This window comes from Dendroctonus ponderosae, unplaced genomic scaffold, assembly GCF_020466585.1.
Source record: "Dendroctonus ponderosae isolate FM_Combo_2020 unplaced genomic scaffold, Dpon_F_20191213v2 Dpon_F_20191213_3, whole genome shotgun sequence".
In the NCBI taxonomy this organism is placed as follows: domain Eukaryota; kingdom Metazoa; phylum Arthropoda; class Insecta; order Coleoptera; family Curculionidae; genus Dendroctonus; species Dendroctonus ponderosae.
Genome location: NW_026018508.1, coordinates 10854970 through 10878863, shown reverse-complemented (window position 1 = coordinate 10878863; position 23894 = coordinate 10854970). Strand labels below are relative to the sequence as shown.

General features: G+C 34.2%; 4 protein-coding genes across 6 annotated transcripts in view; 2 read left to right on the top strand and 2 right to left on the bottom strand.

The window, feature by feature from the left end:
• Positions 1-3291: 3291 nt before the first annotated feature.
• LOC109546678 (adhesion G protein-coupled receptor G3) overlaps positions 3292-23894 on the bottom strand; it is a 38105-nt gene continuing 17502 nt past the window's right edge. Inside the window, exons 3-5 of the mRNA XM_048664770.1 lie at positions 16512-16631; positions 14198-14384; positions 3292-4577 (exon numbers count right to left, since the gene is read on the bottom strand). Of these exons, the coding sequence (XP_048520727.1) occupies positions 4293-4577; positions 14198-14384; positions 16512-16631 (592 nt within the window). The 3' untranslated portion in view covers positions 3292-4292. The remainder of the gene's footprint in view (positions 4578-14197; positions 14385-16511; positions 16632-23894) is intronic.
• LOC109541237 lies at positions 5468-6930 on the top strand. Its single transcript, XM_048664769.1, has 5 exons — positions 5468-5918; positions 5969-6262; positions 6331-6425; positions 6490-6613; positions 6673-6930. The coding sequence occupies exons 1-5, from the start codon at positions 5825-5827 to the stop codon at positions 6924-6926; spliced, it is 861 nt and encodes a 286-aa protein (XP_048520726.1). The 5' UTR covers positions 5468-5824; the 3' UTR covers positions 6927-6930.
• On the bottom strand, positions 6924-8404 carry LOC109545422 (putative nuclease HARBI1). The gene is made up of 2 exons (XM_048664768.1): positions 8033-8404; positions 6924-7964 (listed from the first exon to the last, which is right to left on the bottom strand). The coding sequence occupies exons 1-2, from the start codon at positions 8134-8136 to the stop codon at positions 7193-7195; spliced, it is 876 nt and encodes a 291-aa protein (XP_048520725.1). The 5' UTR covers positions 8137-8404; the 3' UTR covers positions 6924-7192.
• LOC125503821 (proton-coupled folate transporter-like) lies at positions 18492-23401 on the top strand. Of its 3 annotated transcripts, none has more exons than XM_048664765.1 (10): positions 18492-18773; positions 18996-19120; positions 21383-21492; positions 21544-21801; positions 21861-22035; positions 22090-22270; positions 22334-22571; positions 22628-22765; positions 22839-23079; positions 23133-23401. In XM_048664765.1, the coding sequence occupies exons 3-10, from the start codon at positions 21429-21431 to the stop codon at positions 23245-23247; spliced, it is 1410 nt and encodes a 469-aa protein (XP_048520722.1). In that variant the 5' UTR covers positions 18492-18773; positions 18996-19120; positions 21383-21428; the 3' UTR covers positions 23248-23401. The 3 variants fall into 3 exon arrangements, with proteins under 3 accessions (XP_048520722.1, XP_048520724.1, XP_048520723.1); XM_048664767.1 differs by having other exon boundaries at positions 18976-19120; XM_048664766.1 differs by lacking the exon at positions 18996-19120.

Below are 23894 nucleotides of genomic sequence, written 5' to 3'. Positions count from 1 at the left end.
ATATCTTGTTTTTAAAATATAATTGCTAATTAAAAAATAGAAAAATAAAAAAATCAGGTTGTTTTCTCTCCCATTGCAACATTTGATGATTTATATTCTTGGAATTTATGTGTTTTTTCTCAAATTCAAACTTTCCAATGTCAATGTCTATCGTCTTAAGTAAAAATAAAGTTTTGAAGAAACCAATTCACTTATTTTAATTTCCTAATTGCAATTTCGATAATTTTTTCGATATCACTTTTTCTTCTTCAGAATTTTACAATCAATTCATTGGAAAATTGTTTCAAAAAGCACTTGTAAAAATAAAGATTACAAATTGGGTTTACATGTAGTACGTACATACGAGAATACACTAAACCGAGGACTAATTCGATCATAAAACATCTTGTTTTAAGCTCCATATTTTATTACCCGGCTCAATTCCTTCTTCTGTGTCTCATAATCTGTTTTTTTCCTAGAAATATTCAACCCTCTGAACTTTTAATGACAACGCTACATAAAATGCGACTATAATATGGTTAATGTACAACACTTAAACTAGATTAAATGAAGAGAAACGGAAAATGTGGCTATAAACTGAGCAGCGATAACAATCAAATTAATTAAAAGATTATACGAGGAATTTGGGAAAGAATGCCGAATTCCAAGTTTTCTTCTCACGCCAACACGCCACAGGTTTAATTCAGCAGGAAATCATTATTGAACATTATGGCTTTGCAGTATTCCATCCTCTTAAGCCATTAACACTTAATTCCTTACTGGTAAACGCCTTTAATGGGTAGAATATGTCACTTAGCCTTATTTATGTTCAAACTCGAGTGCAATTTTAGGTCTAATTCATTCGAAAAATAAATGGCACTTCAAAGAGGTGGTTTTCAAAGAAATTCCTTCATTGGTGCAGAATTTCAAATGTGGCTGGCTCGACGCTCCTGGATATTTCCCTGGAATGTCTGCAAACGGTCTGGAAATTTGAGCGTGAAGACTAATTAAACTTGAAATAATTACTGCTTGTGAACTGATTGCCCATTTGCAGTTTACACCTCAACTGAAAATATTATCTTTTTAGGTAATAAAGTAAATATTGATACTTGAGAGCCAGACACTTCAATATTTAAAGTTTCTATACAGCCACATATTTGTCTTGTTTCGTACAAAAGGTTTTGTCGCAAAATGGAGATTAATTTAAAAGGGGCCGAACAAAGAGACTAGGCAAATGTCCTTTAGCGTAGAAAATGGGGCCTTTCGTTCTCTCAATGGCCACAAAAATGCTGTTTTCATTCCCCAAGCAATTTGTTAGGTACTAAGAACAAGACGGTTTGATCAATAAAATATACGGGGACTGTGGAGTTCCTTGCGCGTCCAAGCAATTCTTCCAGCCGAACGCACAAAAATAATGAGAACATAAAATAACACGGCAAGACAATAGATTTCGGCCAAAATAATAAGCCCCACTATGATTAATGAGAGGAAACCGTGTCGGACGATGATAATTTTTCAGCCAACCGAGTTTTTCTCTTCTCTTTGCTTTCAAAGCGGGCTAATTGAGTTACTTTGCAAGAGTTTCAATTAAATATCTCTTGTGCCCTGTTTTGCGGAAAGAAATTTCGGACATATAAAGGCCGTAATGCTATTAGATAGCGAAAAAAAGTTGTAAATGAGTGCCTGATTGTGGAGGGTTCGTTTTAAGAGCACTATAAACTTTACTGAATGTTTTTTTAATAACGCTGGCCTGTTCAAGGAGATTTTTCGTTAACTAAGCGTGATTAAGGCCATATAATTTATCGACTCAATCGATCTTTCGGCCTGCGTGTGTTTGTACGTGGAACAATTTCTAATAAAATTCCGTCCGTCCGTCACTTTTGATCAGGCACTCGAACATTTCTTTGTGTGTACATTCTTCATGTCTTCAGGTACGGGATTTTGAGTGCGCCATCCTGACAATAATTCAAAATATGCGGTTCTTGACGGCGGGCTTCATAAAATATTGAGAAGGGTCAACTATAGGGATGTTTCCTGCAGCCCTTTGCCATAATTCCTGATTGATGATAACGCCAGACCAAGAGCCAGTAATTTTCAAGCCGCGGTTTTCATGCTTGCTGGTGCTCCTTGGCTATTATTCGCTGGCATGTTTTTGGCATTGAAATTTGGCTGATGGTACATTGARGATAAAAAATTGCTCTTGAATTTCGACTAAATGTTTTCAAACACGAACTTTGTGTTATTATTTTAAAAACGGTTTACTTCACCTATGCGAGTTCTCCTTAGAAAATATTTACTTAGGGGAAAGTATGACAAAATTTCAAACTGTAGGAGCAAACAGAAGTAAAGATCTCGATAAATTTTATGGGATCGAGCAAATACGTTGACACAGTTCACACACAAGGTTTGTGTGATGAAAGCTCTTCGGCTTCCATGTGCAAGTTTATTACATGCGAATGCTGAATTCCTATTTCTTGGGCAAATAAACGCTTTCCTTTCAATAACATATTGGCAAATATGGCTTTTCTTGTTAAAAAAATTGATGCAGGATACGTTCGATCAAAGCTCAATTTGGCTGGAAACATGCGGAAAATGTGTTTGGATTTTTTTCTTTTGAAAATCGTTACTAATTTTGAGTAGGGATCAATTGCGTTGTTTAATCGTCACATTTATCAGAATTCTTGTACTAAAATGATTTTTTGCGTATGCCTTTTCAAGCTTAATTATCTTTGATCTGCAAATATTTTTTTATTTAATGCTCAATACGATGAAGAAGATTAGTTATTAATTCCTACCCCTAGAAAACCTCAAAGTTTATTTAAATTTCGGGGCTGGATAATTTAATGTGTTTTCGCTGTTTAGGACTAAATCAATATAGAATTTCAGGCATTTTGAACAAATTGAGTTTTTTCGCGAAAATAGTAGAATTTTCGATTTTTTCAACCAAAAGTCTACTTTTTGCTGTACGTATTTTAAATGTATATCGTATTTGTACGTTTATTTTGAGCTAAATGTATAACTTTGGACGTAAGAAGCTGCTTGCTATAAAGCATTTCAACCCATAATTAACGTTTTAAATTAAACGAGAGAATAAAAAACTTTTAAGCTCTATTTTTCTGGTTCACTAGCATTGTTTAGTGTATGTTTTAACTTAAACGGCAAAAATTGCATAAAATCTCATCACCGTCATTAAAGAAAAACATTGGTTTTTCCTTCATAATAAATAACAGGTAAATTGCCTTAGAAAAAAATACTAAATTTTATCCGGTTGAAGCATTTTTAGATGTACCAATGGATAAAAAAACACGAAAATAAACAAAAATATTTATTTCATAACTAGCAAATAAAATATCCATTTAAACGTTACTGATATGACTATCGTTATTTAGATTATATCCTCGGTATTCTTAGGCTTTTTACAATATACTTATATAATTCATTGAATATACATCCAATGGCTTGTATTTACATTATTTCATTGCGTTTATATAAATAATTATTACTTATGTACATATGGAACATTGGCAAAACTAATTTTAAATGGAACTTTGCGAAAATTTCAAATCTCAACTGCATTGGTTAATTTTTTCATCAAGTAGATCTTGAGCAAAAATATAAATTATAGTATTTAAACCCATCCGTATTAACTGGACGTATTGAAAATTTACTTTAACAAAAGGGCGCAGTCGTCAGATCGTAATTGTTATTGGCTGCAGTTTTTTTCACATTTTCGTCCATATAGCAGTATAAACTATGAATGGATGGAATATCATTTATTTCCTTAAACTAGACAATTAGGGAACTGCCGAAAAATTATCAAGTATCCACTAAACTAGAAAGCTGGATATGTATTAAGAAAGTCTAAAGTTTCAGGAATAAATCAACTAATTAATTACATTTATATGCCTGTTAAGGCATCTACACTCTCAAAGTGTAACGTGCGCAACATCAGGCTTTTTTCTACTATTCAGGAAATAGTGAACAAAAAGTGGCTGGTCGAAGAAAATTAATTAAAGTTTTTTTATGGACATTGGGAAGGAAAATATTGTGGATGGACATATTACTCATTCGACGCCAATAAAATCCCTTAGGGAGAAATGAAATTGCCTCCGATAAAATAGAAAAACTCATTTAACGATTCCATCGACGTTAAAGAAAAAATACATTTTCTTGTGCCCAAAGCAAACTAAAACATTTTTGGAACATACATGACTAGAGATAATTAAAGACCGGGTGCAAAAAGCACCCACTTCTAAAAAACCCTAAATATTGTGGAAAACAATTTATAAATGATTATGAAATTTTCTAGCAGTTTAAACAATATCCGGTGGAGGATCCCAAGTGAGCATTTGTAAACTCGTCGATTTGTTCAGGCCGGAAGTGGACGGTTTTCCGACATAGCTGGGTATATGTCTTATTGCCCTAGTTTTTAGGCTTCGAGTATATAGTTTCAACACTTGGCAATTGCACGTAACTAGCATGGCAATGAAAATTCCTTGTAGTCCTTGGACGATGTGGAAGGAAATCCAAACTCCATCCGAATTCGTTAGTTTTGACATAGTGGCTAGAGCCAAGCAAATACACAGAACAATCGTTATCTGAAAGAAATAAAAATCAGTTATTTACGAGAAAAAGTGCGTTATTACATAAGCGTGTAAACTGGATCGTAGGGTTGGAAGTAAAGTGTAAATCATTCGACATTCTTTAGTTTTGTTCCTTAAAAATGTCCTCCCAACTAAATAGGTTTGATGCCTTCTCATATCACATTTTCAGCTCTTCAGAACTTAAGCTCTAATTGAGTACAAAAATTAATGATAATAAATTAGCACTTGATTTAATTTCGTTCTCACCAATCGTTCTGTTAACGATATGCAAAAGAGCAAAAATTCAGCAAAACATAACTTCTGGTTCACTTGCCTCGAAGAATTATATTTACATGATTATGTTTATTTATCCCATTAGCGGAGAATACATTTTCCGAGTTCGACTGTTTTTCATTTTGCGTAAAATACATTTACATTGCTCAACACTCCACATATAAATATTCAGGCAAATGAATGATTGTAGCTATACATTATTTTAATCGACGATTATTTGTAAATGGTAAATACAAACAGAATGCACAATATTTTCCATTAATCTTCTAGAAAATTTGACAACAACATCAAAATTATAGGTTCATAAATCTGGTTGGTTTTATTTTCTTGCTGCCGTACACAATTTTTTGGTTGAATTTCAAGTTTGAATAGAACGATAGATTTGTCTGCCGGCTGGTTTCATCGCTGATTAAATTCTTTATCTTGCAAACCGAAATCCACTAATCCGACCGGATGTATAGAGGAAACATATTGGAAAATCACCGAGTTCAGCTCCAGCCATTATCTCGAATTCAAGGCTGAAAGGAAGCTTCATATAGGGGCTTTTGTAGGCCAGTACCTGGTCTTTTATTCCGAAATCCTCATTCGGGTTTTATGGCTCAGATTTTGCTGGCTTCGTTCTCAATACGCCACTAAGGCCCAAATCTACAATTGCGGTATATACCAGGAACAAGCTCTTCGTCGAGTAAGATATACCAGGGATAATCTGTGGTATAATACTATGTGTTGTTCTACAATGCAACGATGGCGCGAGAATAACTGTTCCGAGTACATTGAAATTTTGGGTCTGGCGGTGTCCAAGCCGTAGCGGAACGCTGTCATCGAGATGACTGTAGAATGTTTCAGGTAGTTTTCGAAGGGTTATTTCGAACTTTGATCGTGAATTTAGCTCAAAGTTTATAATAGTATCTCAAAGAAACAGTACCTAAAATAATTCGGCTGGTGTACGTGCTCTATTTTCTTAAGAAATGGATCAAGGTGATAAAAAACGATGCACCAATTTTAGTAAAGATGAAGTGGAAATATTAATGGACCTCGTGGAAACTCACCGACATGTTATTGGTACGTACAATTTAATTTTAATATTATAGAGTAAAACATTGTCTTTTTAGAACGCAAGAAAACAGATACTGTCACTAATGCAGCAAAAGCGGCTGAGTGGCGCACAATAGCCACAACGTTTAACGCTATTTGTGGGACGGGCAGAACTGGGAAGATGTTGCGAAGCAAATGGGATTCGCTCAAAAAATCAACAAAAAAAGAATATGCTGAGCTTAGGAGCCAAGTATATAAAACTGGTGGCGGTCCACTCCCAGATTTGAAATTAACAGGTTTAGGAAAAAGAGTGCTAAATTTAGTTGGTGTCTCTGCTAAGGGTACTGAATGTGAATTTGATTCGGATGCTGGTAAGTGTAGTTTTACGACATTGTAGGTTTAACTTAAATTTCAATTAACTCATTGTTTTCTGTTCTAGCTTTTGTTACCCCAAGCGAATTAGAATCCTTGGAAATTGTTACAGATGTGGATGGATGTTCTGCTGAAGTTGTAGAAATCCCAGTTGCAGATTCGGTAAGTTACTTTTGGTTTTGCAACACCTTATAGTTTATCTTTTGACAACATTGATATGGTGCAGGCTGAGATCAAATGGGACACTTGGAGTCCAGCCCTATTGAGGCAATCAAAACATCCGGCGTTGAATTTGCCTTCAAACCATTCGGCAGAAATTGTAGATGAGAGTCTTACTACTGTAACGCCCAGTGAGTATTTGCAATGTTACTACACGAAATGAAATACTGAATGCGACTTTTACTTCTAGGTAAGCAGCCTCATTTTCGAAAAATGAAGAGGAAACCCGCAGAAAATGGACGAAATACACATATTTATGAAGATCTGGTCCAAAAAAAAATTGATTTTTTAGATTTTCAGAAAAATTTACTACAAAAAGAAGCGCTACAAAAAGAAGAAAGGGAAAAGGAAATGCATGATCTCAAAATCATACATATGAAAGAGGAGCATGCTCTTAAATTGAAAGCGTTAGAATCTCAGATTTTAAATAAATCAACTGAATAATTCACGTTGTACTTTATTATCCAACAGTTATTTATTATCCAACAGCTTTATTCTTGCAGTAAATGTGCAAAATGATTATTTATAATTTTTGACCTCATTCTATTATTGATAGAAATATTTGAATCGGTTGTCGATGACGGTAACTCATCTGAGCCCACATTATCTAAATCCAATTCAAGTGGTGGATCTCCATCCTTTTCTTCAATGCAAATGTTATGCAGAACGGCTGTAGCAACAATAATTATCTTTGATAACTCGGCGTTTACTCAGATTCCTAAGGACAATATGGGAAATCTTCTTTTCCACACACCGTAAGACCTTTCAACACAGTTTCTGGTTCTAATGTGTGATTCGTTATATAGTTTTTCAGCAGCTGTTAAAGGATTTGATAGTGGTGTAAGCAAATAGTTACTGTTTCCATAGCCACTGTCACCCAAAATAACACAATCTGGGATGTCACCATTGCAAAATCTGCTCTTGATTCTGCTGTTATTGAAAATAGTTTGGTCATGGCATGAACCCGGCCACCTTGCCACTATGTCGATTATTTTCAATTGCGCATCGCAAATTGTCTGCACATTCCATGAAAAGAATCCTTTCCTATTACGGAACCGCTCAGCGTCTTCTCCTCCAGGGGACTGGATTTTCACATGCGTGCAGTCAATCGCACCAATGACCATTGGAAATCTGGCAACTCTATAAAAATTTTCCTGTACTTTTTGTTTGGTGGCAATATTTTCGGGAAATCTTATATTCCTCGGACGCAACCGAGCAATAGCCTCTGAAACTTGTTTCACAATTGTACAGGCAGATGTTTTGCTTACTCCTACAAAATCTCCAACTGATATGAGCATGTTTCCAGTGGCATAAAATCTTAAAGTGAGCAATAATTTAGTTGCTGGTAAAATAGCTCGATTCCGTTCTGTCTGAGATTTGAGATCATTTACAATCAAATGCAAAAGGGTCTCACAGGTTTGCTTTTGCATTCGAAACCGGGTAAAAAACTCCAGATCGGTGTATACTATAAAGTAATTGGGTCTGAAACAAATACAATTTTTATCAATATTAACCAATAGATATAGTCCAAGGTATTAGTATTCACTTACCGATTTTTAAAAACTTTAGGTCTCCGAGGTGTTACTGTCAACATGTTATCAAACATATCGTCTTCTTCATCAGAATCAAATACAGACATATTTCTTCCCGCCATCGTAATAAATCAAAACTTCTTAAATTCGTGTAACAAAGTTGTTTGTATATGGAGAAATTGTATGTTATGAAAAGGACGCTCTCACTGACCAATAGAACGAAGGAACAACTTTATCTGCAGTATATCCGGCTCATTTCACTGGTATAAGTTATACCGCCATTTATACCGAGTAGAACGTTATTCGACTATTGGAGAACCCAGTTTTACAAAGATATACCACGAAGAGCTTGTTCCTGGTATATACCGCTATTGTAGATTTGGGCCTAAATATCTGTTCATCTGAAGTAAAATGTAATCTAAAAATTTTCAGCAACATGATGAAACAACAGCCATTTTAAATATAAAAACGTCCTATCGAAACTGATCCACATAATTAAGCTAAAAGGGTTCTAATTAAGCTTTGAGCTTTTATAGTACAAAGCCCGGCTAAATTGCGGGTGGTTGGAAAACTCAATTAAAAAATGCATCGTTAAATATACTCTTCCGGCCGAATACTGCAAGGGAATTAACGAAAATGCAGTCAACAACTCGAATCATCGCATCATACACTCTAATAAGCCAACCAGTTACAGTCAATGTGTAGTTTGCAGATTACTTAACACTTTCCAGCAATTTGAAACAGTTACATTGAAATATTCACTGAAAGGTTGTGGCACGATTTAGTGAAGTAGCAATAGGGAGAGGGAATAGAATAAAATAAAACGCCAGTAAACTTTTCGATTTGTTCTACTGTAATCTATTTTATTTACATCTGCGCTTCTGGAATTCATTCGCTCTTTTTATGGGGGTGCATTTTATGTCTCACCTAGGCCATGTAGAGAGAGATAATTTACGTTTCCGGGCATGCAGGAGTTGGATTCGTCCACATTTTAGAAACTGGTTTCCAAAAAAATAAAATAAAACGCGATAATGTGAAAAACTCTATGCAAAGTGCATGTGAATTTGTTCTATGTTAAATATTTGGCTCTAAACTCGATTAAATCAGTTTGGTTGATATTGCTTAATTGTTTTTATTGCATATTCCTTTATCTACTTATCGTCTTGTTTGAGTGTAATCAAAATAAAATTTGGACGAAATAGTTTTTATTGAGAAAAAGGTCACATCTTGTGCCTTAAAGTCTAAGAAGCCGTTTTCGGCGTTTCGAAATAATTCGAAAGGTTCCTCCTTCAGCTAACAGCTTTTTATATAGACTGCGATCCTTCACTGCAAATAGCTGTCAGCTGGTCATAAAATACCTCTCGAGTGTGTCATTTTTCAAACAGCAAACGTGTTGTTTGCTTTTGCCACGAAAAGTGATTTTTCTTACCTTTCACTGCACATGATTCGCTGGTAGTGTTTGCTGATAAGGGAACTTTTAACCTAAGACTATCAACAGCAAATTTTATTTGTCTGCTAAAATTTGCTTAGCAAAAAACATCTAATAGGATGAATAATAAATTTATTTGTCTATAAGAAACCTATGTATGAACTATTAATATAATATGAAAAATCAGCAGGATTATTCGTAAGAATTGTGAAAATCATTAACATGCGTATCATTACATTATAGTACATACTCATTACATGAGTATAATTGTGTGGAATTTAAAATAATATAATTTGTTTAGTTAATCGGGAACGCAGGAATAAAGTCAGTAAGAAATGTAATAATAAAAATAGCACATTTTGTGAATTATCCATTTTTATGTCTTCTATCCTTGCACGAAGAAACGACAGACGAAAAAGGCGGTTTTATATTTTTTTAATAAATTGAAATGACAGTCACTTGTTAGAGAATATCGCAGTGTTTGATTTGCTTTAACTGAACTTGCTTTGAAAACCGGAACTTGGCCGAATATTAAAGTCTTTATTCTAGTTTTATCCAAATCGCGTTGGCTTTTGTATTCTAACAATTTGCCTTTGCGCCTGAATAAAATCGACTCATATAAAATATACATTGATATACAATATCAAAATAAATAAATTTGTTCAAAATAACACAACGTTTATCTGATATTTAACGACGTAACTCACTGAGACAGTTTGACCTGAAATAAGTTGAGTAAAATATAAGTAGCGTAAGCCTGTAAATTTTACGCATTATAATTTTTCATTGAAATCGGAAATTCTTTCTATTATAAATTTAATAATTAAGCATCTCAAGTTGTCTGACATATTGTACATATTTATTGCCATCCTCTTTTGAAACAAACGCTTCTCCCGTATATCACCTTTTTATTGTTTGTGATGCTTTTACAAAATTTTTGTTTATTTTCTATTTACGAACTATTTTCCCTTGCATAAAATTTAAAAATCATTGATATCAGCTTTTGAAAATATATCTTCGCGTTTAAAACACCAAAGGGGCCACATGTTGCGCTTACTAAGAGGTTTTCTCTTAAATACTTTGCCTCCAACAGAATTAACCGAGGAGAACGAAGAAACAAAAATAATTTTCCATCCATAAAAAAGGTTCACAAAAATCTCACAATATTCTATTGTAATTCAAAAACAGCTTTTCTGCATCTATTCTAACAAGGCACTTTCTCTCTATTTTAATGCTTTATCGTCCAATTTCTGCTTTAAACAATCAAAATGTAAATTGGCAATTCCTGCTCCAAGTAATAAAACAAGCGCAGACGCTAATTACATTTAGATTAAAAAAATGCCGTAAAACATCCTCCTAGGCACTATTGTGTTTTCGCTTGATGGCGAATGGAATATGTGAAAATGTGCTTAACGATGGAATGCAATTAAACTGGAAGCAAACGTTTTTTACTTATATGCCCGTTATTTCAAACTATACAGCAGTTATTAAATAAAATAAAATAAAATACAACTGAAGCGGATGTTTGGAGTTTAGCAATTAATAAACAGTCATTAGTTCCGCAATTTTATGTGGTATGATACACATGGTATTATTTGTGCTTTTGCTTTTTAATTTGTTGAGCACCTGTGCGTAAAATTATAAAATTAAAATTTATTTGTGAATGTTTGTTTCAATTAACTCGGTTTGGGGCAGGTTGTGTAATTGTTCCAGGTACTATGGCTCGAAATATATGCCTACAGACTGATTGATTTTGCTCTAAAGATATAATGTAAGATGTAAGTAAATTGCCAAAGTTCCAACTCCCAACCACTTGCAGCGATATCGGAAATAAACAAGTGGAAGTTTTGGGTGCACAGTTCGCTCTCGAAGAGAATTTAATTAATTAAAAGTTTCTTCGTTATTAAATGAAGTCCGGTAAACCAGTTTAAGAAAAAGCTTCGTTGACTTGATTATAATTCCTCCGTCGTACCTCGCGATAAATTTCTTTTTAAAGAACTGCAGGACAATTAGCGAACGTGTTTTAATTAGTGCGCATTTCGTTAAGTCAGAGATTTTTTCAGTACGTAACGAAAAGGTTTCCATTTTTCTGCTAGCGTATTCCGGTTTGCCACAATTCTCTCTATAAATTGGGTGCAAGATTTCAGGAGCGCTAATTGAAAATTATCCCAACATCCATGTTTACATGGCAGGCACGTAGTTTGGTAGAATTTAACATTCAGCCTGAAACAGCAACGTCTCACCTCTATCTGAGCACCTGCAGTTTAGTTGCATTAGCGTGTATCCTTGGCACAACATAAATTTAATTACTTACAGCTTCCTGAATGAGAAAGGAAACTTCTAGGAGGATAAAATAGCGTTTGAGATAAAACGAAATCAACTGGCTGCCATTTGAAGGCCCAAAACACGAAAGAATTCACGTTAGGCAATTCCTTTCGAAAGGAAACTGTGAATCCATCGAAATGTGGATTTGTATTCAGGGTAAGTAGAGAATAGGAACGATACTTGATCTGCATACAAAAAGGCTGGGTGATGTAGGGAGTTCGGCTATGGACAAGTTATGAATTCAACACCTTGTACGTGATCCTGATTTTTTTCTAATTGTGGCTTCTTTATCGATGCACTTCAGTTTTTATGGCAAAGCTATTTAACTGGCTCTTCCATGTGCAGCAAATGAGCTGAATCGACCTCAATCCTTCAAAGTCTATTTGCAATTTCAAGCAGCATTTGAGCACATGTGCCTAATGAATTTATGGGGGTGTCAAAGATATGCCTGGTATCTTCAAGGAGGTCGTTAAAAAGTCATTACCGAATCTCTGTTTCCAATGTAGAACATTAAAAGGCACTATTCAACTTTGCGAAAAGCGGCAGGTGAATGGCATTACTCCGTGTCCCTAAAAGCCACTTTCTCGTTATCAACTTCACATTAGTGTCACGCGGATACCATATAGAGTAAATTAGGGTGAAAGGCGGCTTGATCCCGTGGGAGTTGCAGGTCGGGACCACAAGAGGACTTTTCACCTTTACTGATTCGGCAGCGAGAGTTTAGACGCTAAATACTAGAGCTTTTAGAGGGTTTTTATTTGTTAAACCCGCCATTTTCAGTAGGATTTTTGTTCAATGTTAGCTTTTGAATAACTTAGGCCATCCTAGAACCTTCAGGGGTTAGACCGAATATTGCTGATAACAGTGTAACATTTCAGTGTCTCGATATAATTTTTTCAACCAATTTTAACAAAAAATTTGCCAAATTTGTTAAAAATAGTCAACAATTCTAAATGACTTCAGTTGTTATAGTCGGAAACACAACTGTGATTATTTGATCAAAATGTGACTCGCTTCCCTCATCGGTCTTATACAAAAACATTTTCAGTTTTACGGATACATTTAAAGTATTTTAGTAAATATCATCGCAATTAGATAATTTGTTTAGTGAACGCAAGTTACAAAGCAATTCTCACATCTAAACAAGGTGTTAGAGTTACTAATAAGTTGAGCGGATTTTTGAAATTTAAAAATATGCAAGACATTTATTAAGCGAAACTATGCGAAAGGTGCTCTTATTTTTTGTATTTTGGAAAATGATTGAAATATGACCTCATTTGCTCAATGCGCGTTAAAGGCGTATTAGAAAAGTTCCTTCCTTTATATGTCTGAGATCTTACATAAGCGGATTTAAATGATAAATTAAGCGGAATTTTAAAACTCAATGATGTGCAAAACATTTATTCAGTATAAGTAAGTGCAAGAACTTCTCTTACGTACAAAATGTTTGTATTCCATTACTTGCACAATGCGCTTTAAAGGCGTGTTAGAAAACTCCTTACATTCATCTGTCTGATCTATTACATAATTTTATTTTAATAATAAACTTGCCGGATTTTTGAAATTTAAAATAAAAAAAAAACGAAATTACACTTTGAGTTAAATTACAAAGTAAGTAGTAGTTATTCTGATTATACAATGAAATATCCGAATTGGAACTTTGAAAGGGCATTTTTTTTGATAAATTTCTGCGAGAATTGATATAAAACAAGTCGATTACACGGCTTCTGGAAATCAGTACTGAACAAGATTATTCTGCTTGTATATTCAGTGTAATCTAGAATTGAGACTGAAGAAAGAAGACAAGAATCTTCCTAATTGTTCCAAGTTTCACTGCGGCCATTAAGCGATAAATTTAGGTTGCTAATAAACACCGACATCACTTTTAACTTTCACACAAGGCAAAATTTTCAAACAGGACGAAAAAAGTTTGTAGGTGCTATTTAGAAAAGTGATTTTTTGACTGTTTTTATATCAATGTTTGTGCTATATGTTATATGCTACAAAAGGGACACTTTAGAGTCATATGGGGAGTTAGCTGGGGCTATCAGCTTCCAAATTCGGGTTTCGATTTTAAAACTGCTAATTTGATTGTTTCGTAAACACCAGTCTTGGCAGTTTTTTCTTTAACAATTGATAAATATCAAAAGCTATAAGAGATAAGTTAACAAAACTAGGGTTACCCAAACTCGCAATTGGAGGGCCCATCAAACCATGCTAAATAAATATAAAACTAAGAAAGTCAGGTTACAGCTTTTGTACACTCGTTATGACCGGAAACAAAACTTTCGACACAACTGCAAGTTGGAAAACTAATGCACAGTCTACGTAAATCCCCCTGTATACGTTTGAGGCAGTAATAAAAAATTAAACGAATTAAAGATATATATTTAGTCCCGTAGTTCTATAAATATGAAATCAATACTCACCTTACTAAAAAGTATTATTTGAATAGCGCTTTTCCGTCGCATTTTGTCTCGTAATCGATTGTCCGGTTGAAACCCTACGAGGTATTTGGACAAAACAGCTGTCCGGAATAAATAGAAGAATGTCATCAGAGCCATCAGGTAACCGGGAATGACCAGGCTGGAGATAAAGGCGTTCTTGTCCAGAAACCTGCCAATAAAACACCTGAATTAATATTCTAAGTAAAATGCAGTAAACATGAGGATCGAGCTTTGGTAACGAATTTCCAACTAATCGAGTGGATGGAAAATGTATATAGCGCGAAGAGCTGTAATACATCAGTCAAAAATATGAGGAAAATTTACATTTTAATAGAGCACTTAACGTATGATGATTTATTAGAAAGCGCTAATAATGTGAATGCAGGGAAATTTTCCGAAGCACATACACATTTATAAAATAAATTTCCTAGAGCTGCAAACGATATTCAATCAAGCAAAGTAGCAAATAAGTTGACTCGAAAAGTTCTGTTCCATTTTCTGCGCTTGATTAGCGAAGAATTTCAAAAACGACATAAAAGTCTATCTGAAGGGAAACGCTCTATAATTATGCTAAATGAGGATATAACTCAAACGACTAGCTAATAAAACTTGCGGCAATTCGAAAGGCGATTGTTCACTTTTAAATGAATTTCCTAATCGCGGTAATTTCGGAGAAGCGAAAAGTTCCTTTTGGATTCTTGTTTTCAGAGATTAATCACTTGGTCATACGAAAATCGCTCTCAATTACCTTAATTTGACCTATTTTTATTTGAACCAGTTTCATAAAGTTATAGACAAACATATCTTTTTTATTTTTGCAAATCCAGAAAATTATTGTTGTTTTTAAATTATTGTTCAAGCATTAGCGTTGATGGATTGACTTGCATAATCCGGGTAAAGCGGTAATGTCCCAATTACTAGTTAAATCATGCGCTAATTAAATTGAAATTCTCTCAAATCATTGGCATTTAATCAGGTTTATTGAGCACACAGGACTCATAATGTGGCAGAATGCTCGTAATTCTGTCAACATGTGCTGGAGATGGAACACAACCGCTGGAAATGAGACTATAATTAACAAAACCAACTATGATTTATTGAAAATTGCCCATCCATTCGGTCAGTATTAAATTGGTTTTTTGGGGCAATATTTTTGAAAATGCCGACAGCTTGATGCAAATTTGAGATTATCTGGAAGCCGCTTGCTTCTTTAGCATTTGGTAGCAAATAACAGCTTTGTAGAATGGATGAAGTAAACCGAATATTGTGGATAAATTATGCATACGATGCAAATCGGTTTGGCTTGTCAGGCCTCGATACTTTGCGAGAGCGTATCGGTCTAATCTTCTCAACCTTTTTGGCGAAATACTAAATCTAAAAGGAAATATTTTAGCTTCAGGGTAAAGAGCAAAAAGGACTGAATCGGGTGTGCTTCAATTTTTTATCCCTTTTCTTTGCTACACGAGGTAATTTGCTTTCGCACTTATTTACACTTAAAAAATGAATTTGTTAACGTTGACAATTTCCAGACGAAGTCGGATTCAATTATTTTGTGTATTTCCTGCTTTTAAAACAATTCTTTACTGCGTCTGAAGTTGAAGAAATTTAAATATATTACCTTACAAGTATAAATATTGCAAATACATTCGTGAATAGCCGGAATTTATAGAACATAAATCGTTAGACATTGTTCACGTTTCCATTCCAGGCAAAACCTTGCTCATTAATTACACCTAAAAACTGGCGAACTATTTATTTAACCGAATGACACAAAAACCGCACAAAACATTTAAAGCGCGCCAACTAATCCTGCATCTAAGCGTCTAAATAAATACTTTATAAATTGAAATTTGCAAACTATTGAAAAATGGCTTTTTGTATGTGACATAAAGCCTAGCTTTGAAACAATGTAGGCTGGCAGAGTTGTCCATAAAAACCGGTGGCTTAATAGTAAATTGACATTAACACTAGTGTTCGTATGGAATTGTTCGGAACTTTTAATCAACAATGTCAGAGCCGATGATAAATTGTTTTGAAGTCGGTGCAAAACTAGAACTTTTGAGAATTGGCATTGGAATAATTTATCTTCGCTCCATAAATCCTCCAGTCAACTTTTGAAATATCAGTTTAGTAATTGAAAATGACGCCGATGTGGATAAGCGTATAGAGATGCCATTAAGATAGATGCGAAAAGTGTTTTGTTCGAAATGGAATTTTTTTATTGAATTACCGTTTCATATCGAGCCATACTATTAATATTTGTTTAGTTTCTGTTATGACAATAGGATATTCTTACCAGCAATTCTGCCTTCTGAGGTCTTGAGTGTCGAGCAACATTCCACGTTTATCACAGTATTGGATTAAGATGCTTGCCAGCAGGAATACTAATGGCAATCCCCATCCTAGAAGGGAATATCTGAAACAACGTTTCATTTTATAATCACATTTGCTTAAAAAATTACTAAAATTAGCCGAGCGGAATTGCCTCTTTTTCTTGATTAATAATTTAATGCCAAATTCATCAACTTTTTCAAGCCCGAGCTTCAGGTAGCGAGAAACTTAATATTCATAAACTAAGGTGCGTTTTTTGCGTGAAGGTTATTGATTAGTCTGGCTGGAGTCTAGACGCTTGATAAGCCTAATATATTAAATTTTCCCAAACTTTCTAAATATTTACTCACGCAGGTGGGATGTTTACATAATCAATCTTTTTGTTTTTATTAATGCATATTCTGCTAGTAAAAGGAAACAAGTAACATCAATTGAAACACTCGATACTTTTTTAACAGTCGCATATAAGGAGGTCAAAATACAAATTTCGGAAGTAGTTTTCTCTAAACAGCATGAGGTGAACATTTTTTAAGTGGCGCCCTCAGGCAAAAGCTGGATTAGAATCTTGAGTTTTCTATGAAATGCGTTGTTAATTTTTTAACGCTTAATAATAAATTTTTCACAAATCCTTGGAGGTTTGCTCGAAAATCAATATGATGTTAAAATAGCGCGAATTTTACTTTGCTAGAGAAGAATGTATTGAAATATTGTCAGCTTGTGCAAAGCAAGCAAACATGTTTGATAGAAGAATTTATAATTAAAATATTTTGAATTGTAGACAACGGCGTGTTATAGAAATTCCGGAAGGGAAATGATCTAAAGGTGAATTCTGGTGCATATTTGCGTTAGTTCTGCAAGAGCAAACGAAAAATTGATGCTTTTTTAAGCCTTAGAGCTGATTAAACTTATTGCCTTGTGCTTTCTTGCCCTCAAAGGTTATACGACGTATTACAGTCTTCAACTTTTAAGCTACAAAAATTATATTTATCTTGGGTACACTTTCAATAAAAAGCGTCGTAGCAGACCAACTTCACACCTTTTTTAAATTAAGTTGAACATTTTTAATGCAATTACCGCGAAAGTTTAACTTTTTTGATTGCACACCAAAATATGTCCGGAATAAACGACTACTTCCACAGGTTTATCAACGCTTCTAATATGCAAACTGCTTATTATCTAAGACTTGTATTTGAACTACAAAATCCCAATTTGTCTTGCAAATATTGACATTGTTCAACTTCGCCATTATGTAGTTTGTAAATGGGTAAACAGTACCCTATTGGATCCTACAGGGATTTGAACTTAAAACGAAAATTTTCGGAACAGGTTTTTATCGCAAACAAAGACTCCATTATTCAGTTTTCCGTGAAAGGAATTTAAATCCTTTGAAATTAAGTGAAATTTTCAGTTCAGTCAGCACGGAAACTAATTTATAAGAGGGCTGTTGTTTAATTTGCGCCATACAAAGGGCGTTAATCAGTTTGCTTATTTTTTTGAGGGCTGTATGTTTTACCAATTAAAACTGAGTTAAGAGGAATATGTTAGAGGATTTATCTAGAAGATGCTTAGAGAAAAATAATTAAATATGACGCGAATTGCTAGATTTGCCTAGTTTGTTGCGTAAAATATTCCTGAGAAATAGTGTTCATAATTTCACATTTTAAAATTCATTACCTTTAGTCAACGTTCTTCCAATAACGCAAAAGTACAGCAAAAGTTAATTTGCATAAAGGGCATTATTTAACAGCAACGACTGAACTCAGTTGAAATCAGTAGCAAATTTAAATCTGGTAAGAACTAATGAAAGTTTGTGTTCCTTCCAAACTATTGCATTTATTTAATAAAAATCACGTGTAAATATTCTCTCTCAATCTAACTACAGCTGAATATTTGTAAGTATCATAGTATCTGTTGTCTGAAATAATATTTTTAGTAACCTCAGGTTGTTTCACATGAACCAACCAGCAGAGTTAATAATACCAATTTATTGACCTTCGCACATTCTACCGGCAACAAACAAAGCAAATGAGCTTCAAGTTCAAAGCGCAAATTGGATATCGTGTCATGGCAGTCGGTTGTCTCTGATTAGCTAAAATCGGCATTTGTTTAACTAAGTCTTCTTGATTGATGTGCTTGCACAAAGAACGTGTTAAAGTGTTAGAGTTTTCACTAAAACCCAAAACGATTTTTTAACATCCACCAGTTGAATTGGATTCAGCAAATACAGGTATGTATAAAAGGCTTTATTTCTCATACAGACCGATTAGATCAGAAATGATCTACGAATATTTGTTAGCTTTCTAATGCTGAATAACAACATTCAGCTGTTTCCTAATTTATGTGCCATAGATTTCGCGGCGGCCTTCAAACCAAGAATCAGCTGTTGCTAAAAACAAACAAATATTATCTAGAGTATTTATGTTTTGTAGGTGTTAATGCTATGTTGTAGATAATGAGCATCATTTTCGATAAACCTGCCTAATCAAGCACATGTTTTTAAACTTATTGCGCCGATCACAGCTGCTTATGGTGTGAGCAAATATTTTTTCGAATGCTGAATTGCATCGAATCGAGGTAAGGAAATAGTTGCAGATTTCAATGCTTTGTAATGATAGATCCTTATTGAACAACTACGTTTTCATTGTCGTCACATATGATTTCTAATGTATGTATCGGGATGTTTTCGTTATTTGAAATTTGATGTCTAACATGAAGTCTATTTATGGATTGAAGGCTAATTCTGGTCGAATCACAATAAATGTAATCGTTTTTCAACATTTAGAATAAAGCATCTGTGGAAATTTCTTGGATTTTTAGCGGGTGGTGATTTATTAAGCTACGGAAAAATAAGAATATATCCAATGCTACAGAAAAGGGGGGAGTATATTAATGACCGAATTATCCGATATCTATCATCTAGGAAGCATATCTTATCATTTAGGTATAAATATTGAATGTATTTCCCCGGGTTCCAGAATTATTGAAATTTTACCGGGAAACATTGAGCGATAAACAGTTAATTTATTTTACCAACATATATTTTATTTTGTATCACCTTTGTGTCTGCCATTATTTTCACTTATTGATTTCGCATTTAACTTTCGTTAGTTTATTTGCAACTTCGTCAAATTTGAAGGTCTTATAGATATTGCGTTGGTGGTAAAATGACTTCATTTTCGCTTGCCGTGAAAAAGTTTACATACTTTTATAAATCGCTAGTTTTTTATTGTTTGATTCTCGTGGTTAGTAGTTCATTCTTTACTAGTAAATGCGTTTCTCTTACCAATAGTTGTTTTGTATGGCTTAGGTTAGTATTAATTTTGATCCTTTCATGACTCGTGATGAATAGCTTTTTTAGATAAATTGATTACATTTTTATCACCTTTTTATTGCTAATATTTTGAATCGTATTCTGTTTTATTATAATAATATTCACTTTTTGGATTGTGATTATAAGTTCAAATGTTGTCTTTCTATCTAAATCTAATTTAGATGCGCAATTGGATCTGCAATTTTTTTATTTTTTTCTGGTTCTTCATTATTTTTATTAGATCAGAAACGGATAGTATGGAAAGTATAGCCATTAACACTAATCAAATGTTTATTCATGCAATCATTTTATATGAACGTTTTCAAAATTTTATACAATTGTGTTGCGTTCTTAATTCGCTTTTGTTCGTCTAGTTTCTGAAAAATTAATGCTGTTTCGAAATCAGCGGTAGAATTGTGTTTTCTTTAAATACACTTCTTGCAATATTTAATATGTATTTTTATTGCCGCAGCTTCAACTTCAGATTATTTGAAAATCAGAAATATATTTAGATCAATAWMGGTGTTTATTTATCTGAARAAGAAGGAAATAGCTTAACTCTAGTGATGCAAAAAACAGGTAGAAACTCACAGAAATATGTAAAATGGCTTTTTCTGTACATTGAATTTCTAATGYTAGATTTTTAAGTGAAAAAAATTAATGTTGGGCAAGTTAAAAAAAAWCCAGTTTGTTAAAWTGAAATATTTGTTGGAACGAATTCAAATTGTTCAATAGTAGATGATAAATTATATATCCATAAAATTGTATGGATGAGCTTAAAATTCGTTGGGTTTTTAGCAGTATGGGTTTCAATCCAAATTAGTAGGCATTTTTAGCTATTTATTTATTATAGTATTTAAGTGTTGGCCAGTTGTGGAAAGTAAAGAAAGTTTAGACCAATAATATGAAAAATATGAAATAAAAACAACCCAAACAGTCTAATAGAGGCAAAAATGATTCTGAAATAGCAAAGTATAAAGTCTCACTATCTGTACGAAATGGCAAAATATGCTCGAAAACATATGGACTAGAGAGCTAACCGCGAAATATGATAAGTGGAAATATCAAACATTTCTACGCATTTGCTTAAAATAATAAGATAAAAAGTTGGCATGAATTTTCATATCATTAAATGATTGTCCTAAAATAGCATTTCAGTTTTACTTTGACTATGTGCAACAAATAATAATGAAATTTTTGGAATTAGCAGTGCAAGTACGGAGCAGGAAATCTGCAAGTCTATAAGCTTCACAGAAGTAACTTTACGCAAACAACGACGCTTTTGATCTAAAGGGCTAAAAAATTAATAAAAAATTCCACCTCCCCCCAGTCAGCTCCTAGTCATGCAAAAACCTCAGATTTTCAAATCCATTTGAATTCAAAAATCCTTTTGTTATCATTGTTATGAAATAACTATTATTATAAAAGGACATGCTTCGCCTGTTATCTTTCACACTAACCAGAACCATGTTTTAATGTTTCAACTATTTTATGTGTAATTTTCTCTATGGGTTTGAAAATTGTAGCAAAAAGTAAATCTTGGTCAAACTGCCGTCGGTTGAACTGGCAGAAATGGGTTTCAAGCTCAGTTTAGAGATTCCGGTGTTTTTCTCCGCATTGGCTTTTATGTTAACAGGTAAGTCTGCAGCTTAAAATCTGACTAAAAAATTATCTGTGTTGCTTTCAGTCAGTGTTAATAGCAACCTTCTAATTTATAGAACATGCTATGTTCTTTTGCACCATAATCAATCGAATTGTGCAAAGTTGGGGTTTGTCAATGATAATGCGACGGAAACTTTGGAAAAGCTAGTAGAGCCAACGGCCACGTATATTCAACTAGTACGAACCATAGTTGAGTCTGCTTTTGGATCGGTTCTTTGTCTAGTTGTGGCTCCATGGAGTGACCGATTCGGTAGAAAGCCTGTCATTGTAGTCGCATTTGTAGGTTTGTATGGAGCAGTGAAAGTGCGGCGAAAAACATTTGCAAAATCTGTGGAATTCTAGGTGGTACCATTTCCTTACTGCTCCATATAGTATTTGCGGCTGTAGATACTTTAACTCCTTGGTTCATGCTAGTCATATCAGTTCCTATTATCCTAACTGGAGGTGGTGTCAGTTTTTTCACTGTTGTATCCGCCTATTTATCGGACTCAACCACACCAGAAGAAAGAGGCCTAAGGTTTCATTCCACCAATTCATTCATATTTCTAACTTAACACGTTGATTTGTGTAGGATGGGAATTCTGGATGTGGTGATGGCCTTGGCATCTTTAATAGGCAACACTTCCAGTTCCTACATTTTGATTGCTACCAACTATTTCATAGTGTATTGCATTGCAACAGCTTGCCAACTTGTTGCGTTGGGGTATGCCATATTTTTCGTTCCCGAATCTCTTCCGGAGCGTGAAACTAAAGTAAGTTTCTTAAGCAACTGTGTGTATTTTTAATTTGATTCATTAACTGCCGGCTTGTTTCAGAACCCGATTGCAGGGATTTTCAGCAAATCGAACATTATCCAAATGCTCAAAACTCCCTTTATTCAAAGAGAGGGCTCGAAACGCACTCTCCTACTCCTTATAATGATTTCCATGCTTCTGGGATTCACCTCGACTGGATCGGGGCAGTTATTTTTCTTTTTCGTTCGGGAAAAGTTACAGTGGACATTGACCAAGTTCACTTGGTATGGAACTGTTGTTAATATATTGGGCTTATTTGGTAAGAGCGGAAAAAATAGAAATTTGAATAAATGTGATAAATATGTCTGGTTTCAGCCACCGCTGTTGTAGTGTATTTGTTTCACACAGTGCTAAAAATTAAGGAAACTGTGCTGATTTTTGTTGGCTCGCTGTTTTCAGTGGTTTCCCTAATTACACTTGGTTTGGCTCTAAAGGACTGGCAGGTATATCTAGGTAAGAAAATGCGAAAGTCCAAGAAATGAGTGTCCTGTGTTTAGTTGCTGTAATAATTAGATTAATTTTACAGGGGCAATTTTAAATTTGCCCTCATATGGCCAGGGTGCCCTAATGAGGTCTCTGATCTCCAAACTAGTACACGAAGAAGAAGTAGCGAAAATCCTATCGGCTTTCAACATTGGCTCAAACGTTTTGAACCCATTGAGCTCGATCGGATATACTGCCTTGTATAATGCGACTATCAATACAGACGCAGGATTATACAATTTTGTTACAGCTGGTATTGTCTTTGGTTGCTCGATCATATTCATGTAAGATCCTGAGTTCTTAGTAAGTTTCACGGGTTTAACACTGATTATTCCAGGTTTGCTCTGATAGTTCAGCGAAAGGCAAGTATAGAGGAATATGATGTGTTGGAAAGTGACGAAAATAGTAGTGAGCCAGAGAATGTTATAGCTAACGAAATAAATTCCACGTAAAAATTGCAAATTTCCAAAGTTTTCCGAATCATCTGTGATTTATTACAATGTGATATCTATATGAAAATTATCGACTTAGGCAATGCTATAATCAATAAGTTGTTTTTTCAATTTTTTTACCTGAAATACATGTTTGGTGTCCAGTTTCCTAAAAGTTCTTCCTAATTGATAATTTCCTCTTCTCTATCCGACGGTAGACAAACGAATTCTGTAGATCAAATTGATCTTGAATCGACACGAAAAAAGCGGCAAAAAATTTGCGCCAACTTTGCCGAAGTCAATAAAAATTTATATTCACTCAAAGTTAAGAACTATTTTAACTTGTCTAAAAACTGAAGTTCGAAACAATACAACCACTTGAAACTCAACAATGTAAATTTCTATTGCAATTAATTCTATTAATATTTGCTCATGCACATTTAGTTATATTTTCTTCTGCAATGCTTCTTGAGCTTCCAACACAATGAATAGATAAGGTTCATTCCGCACCATAGTGCGAATTAATTTCATCAACCGACGCATGGCGACTTTACAGAGCAGGGATTTTTAAGAAGCATTGGGATATGCGGATGATATCGCAATTGTTGTACAAGGAAATTTTCGACACATTGATGCCGCAGGAGCTAAAGACCACAGCACAATGGTGC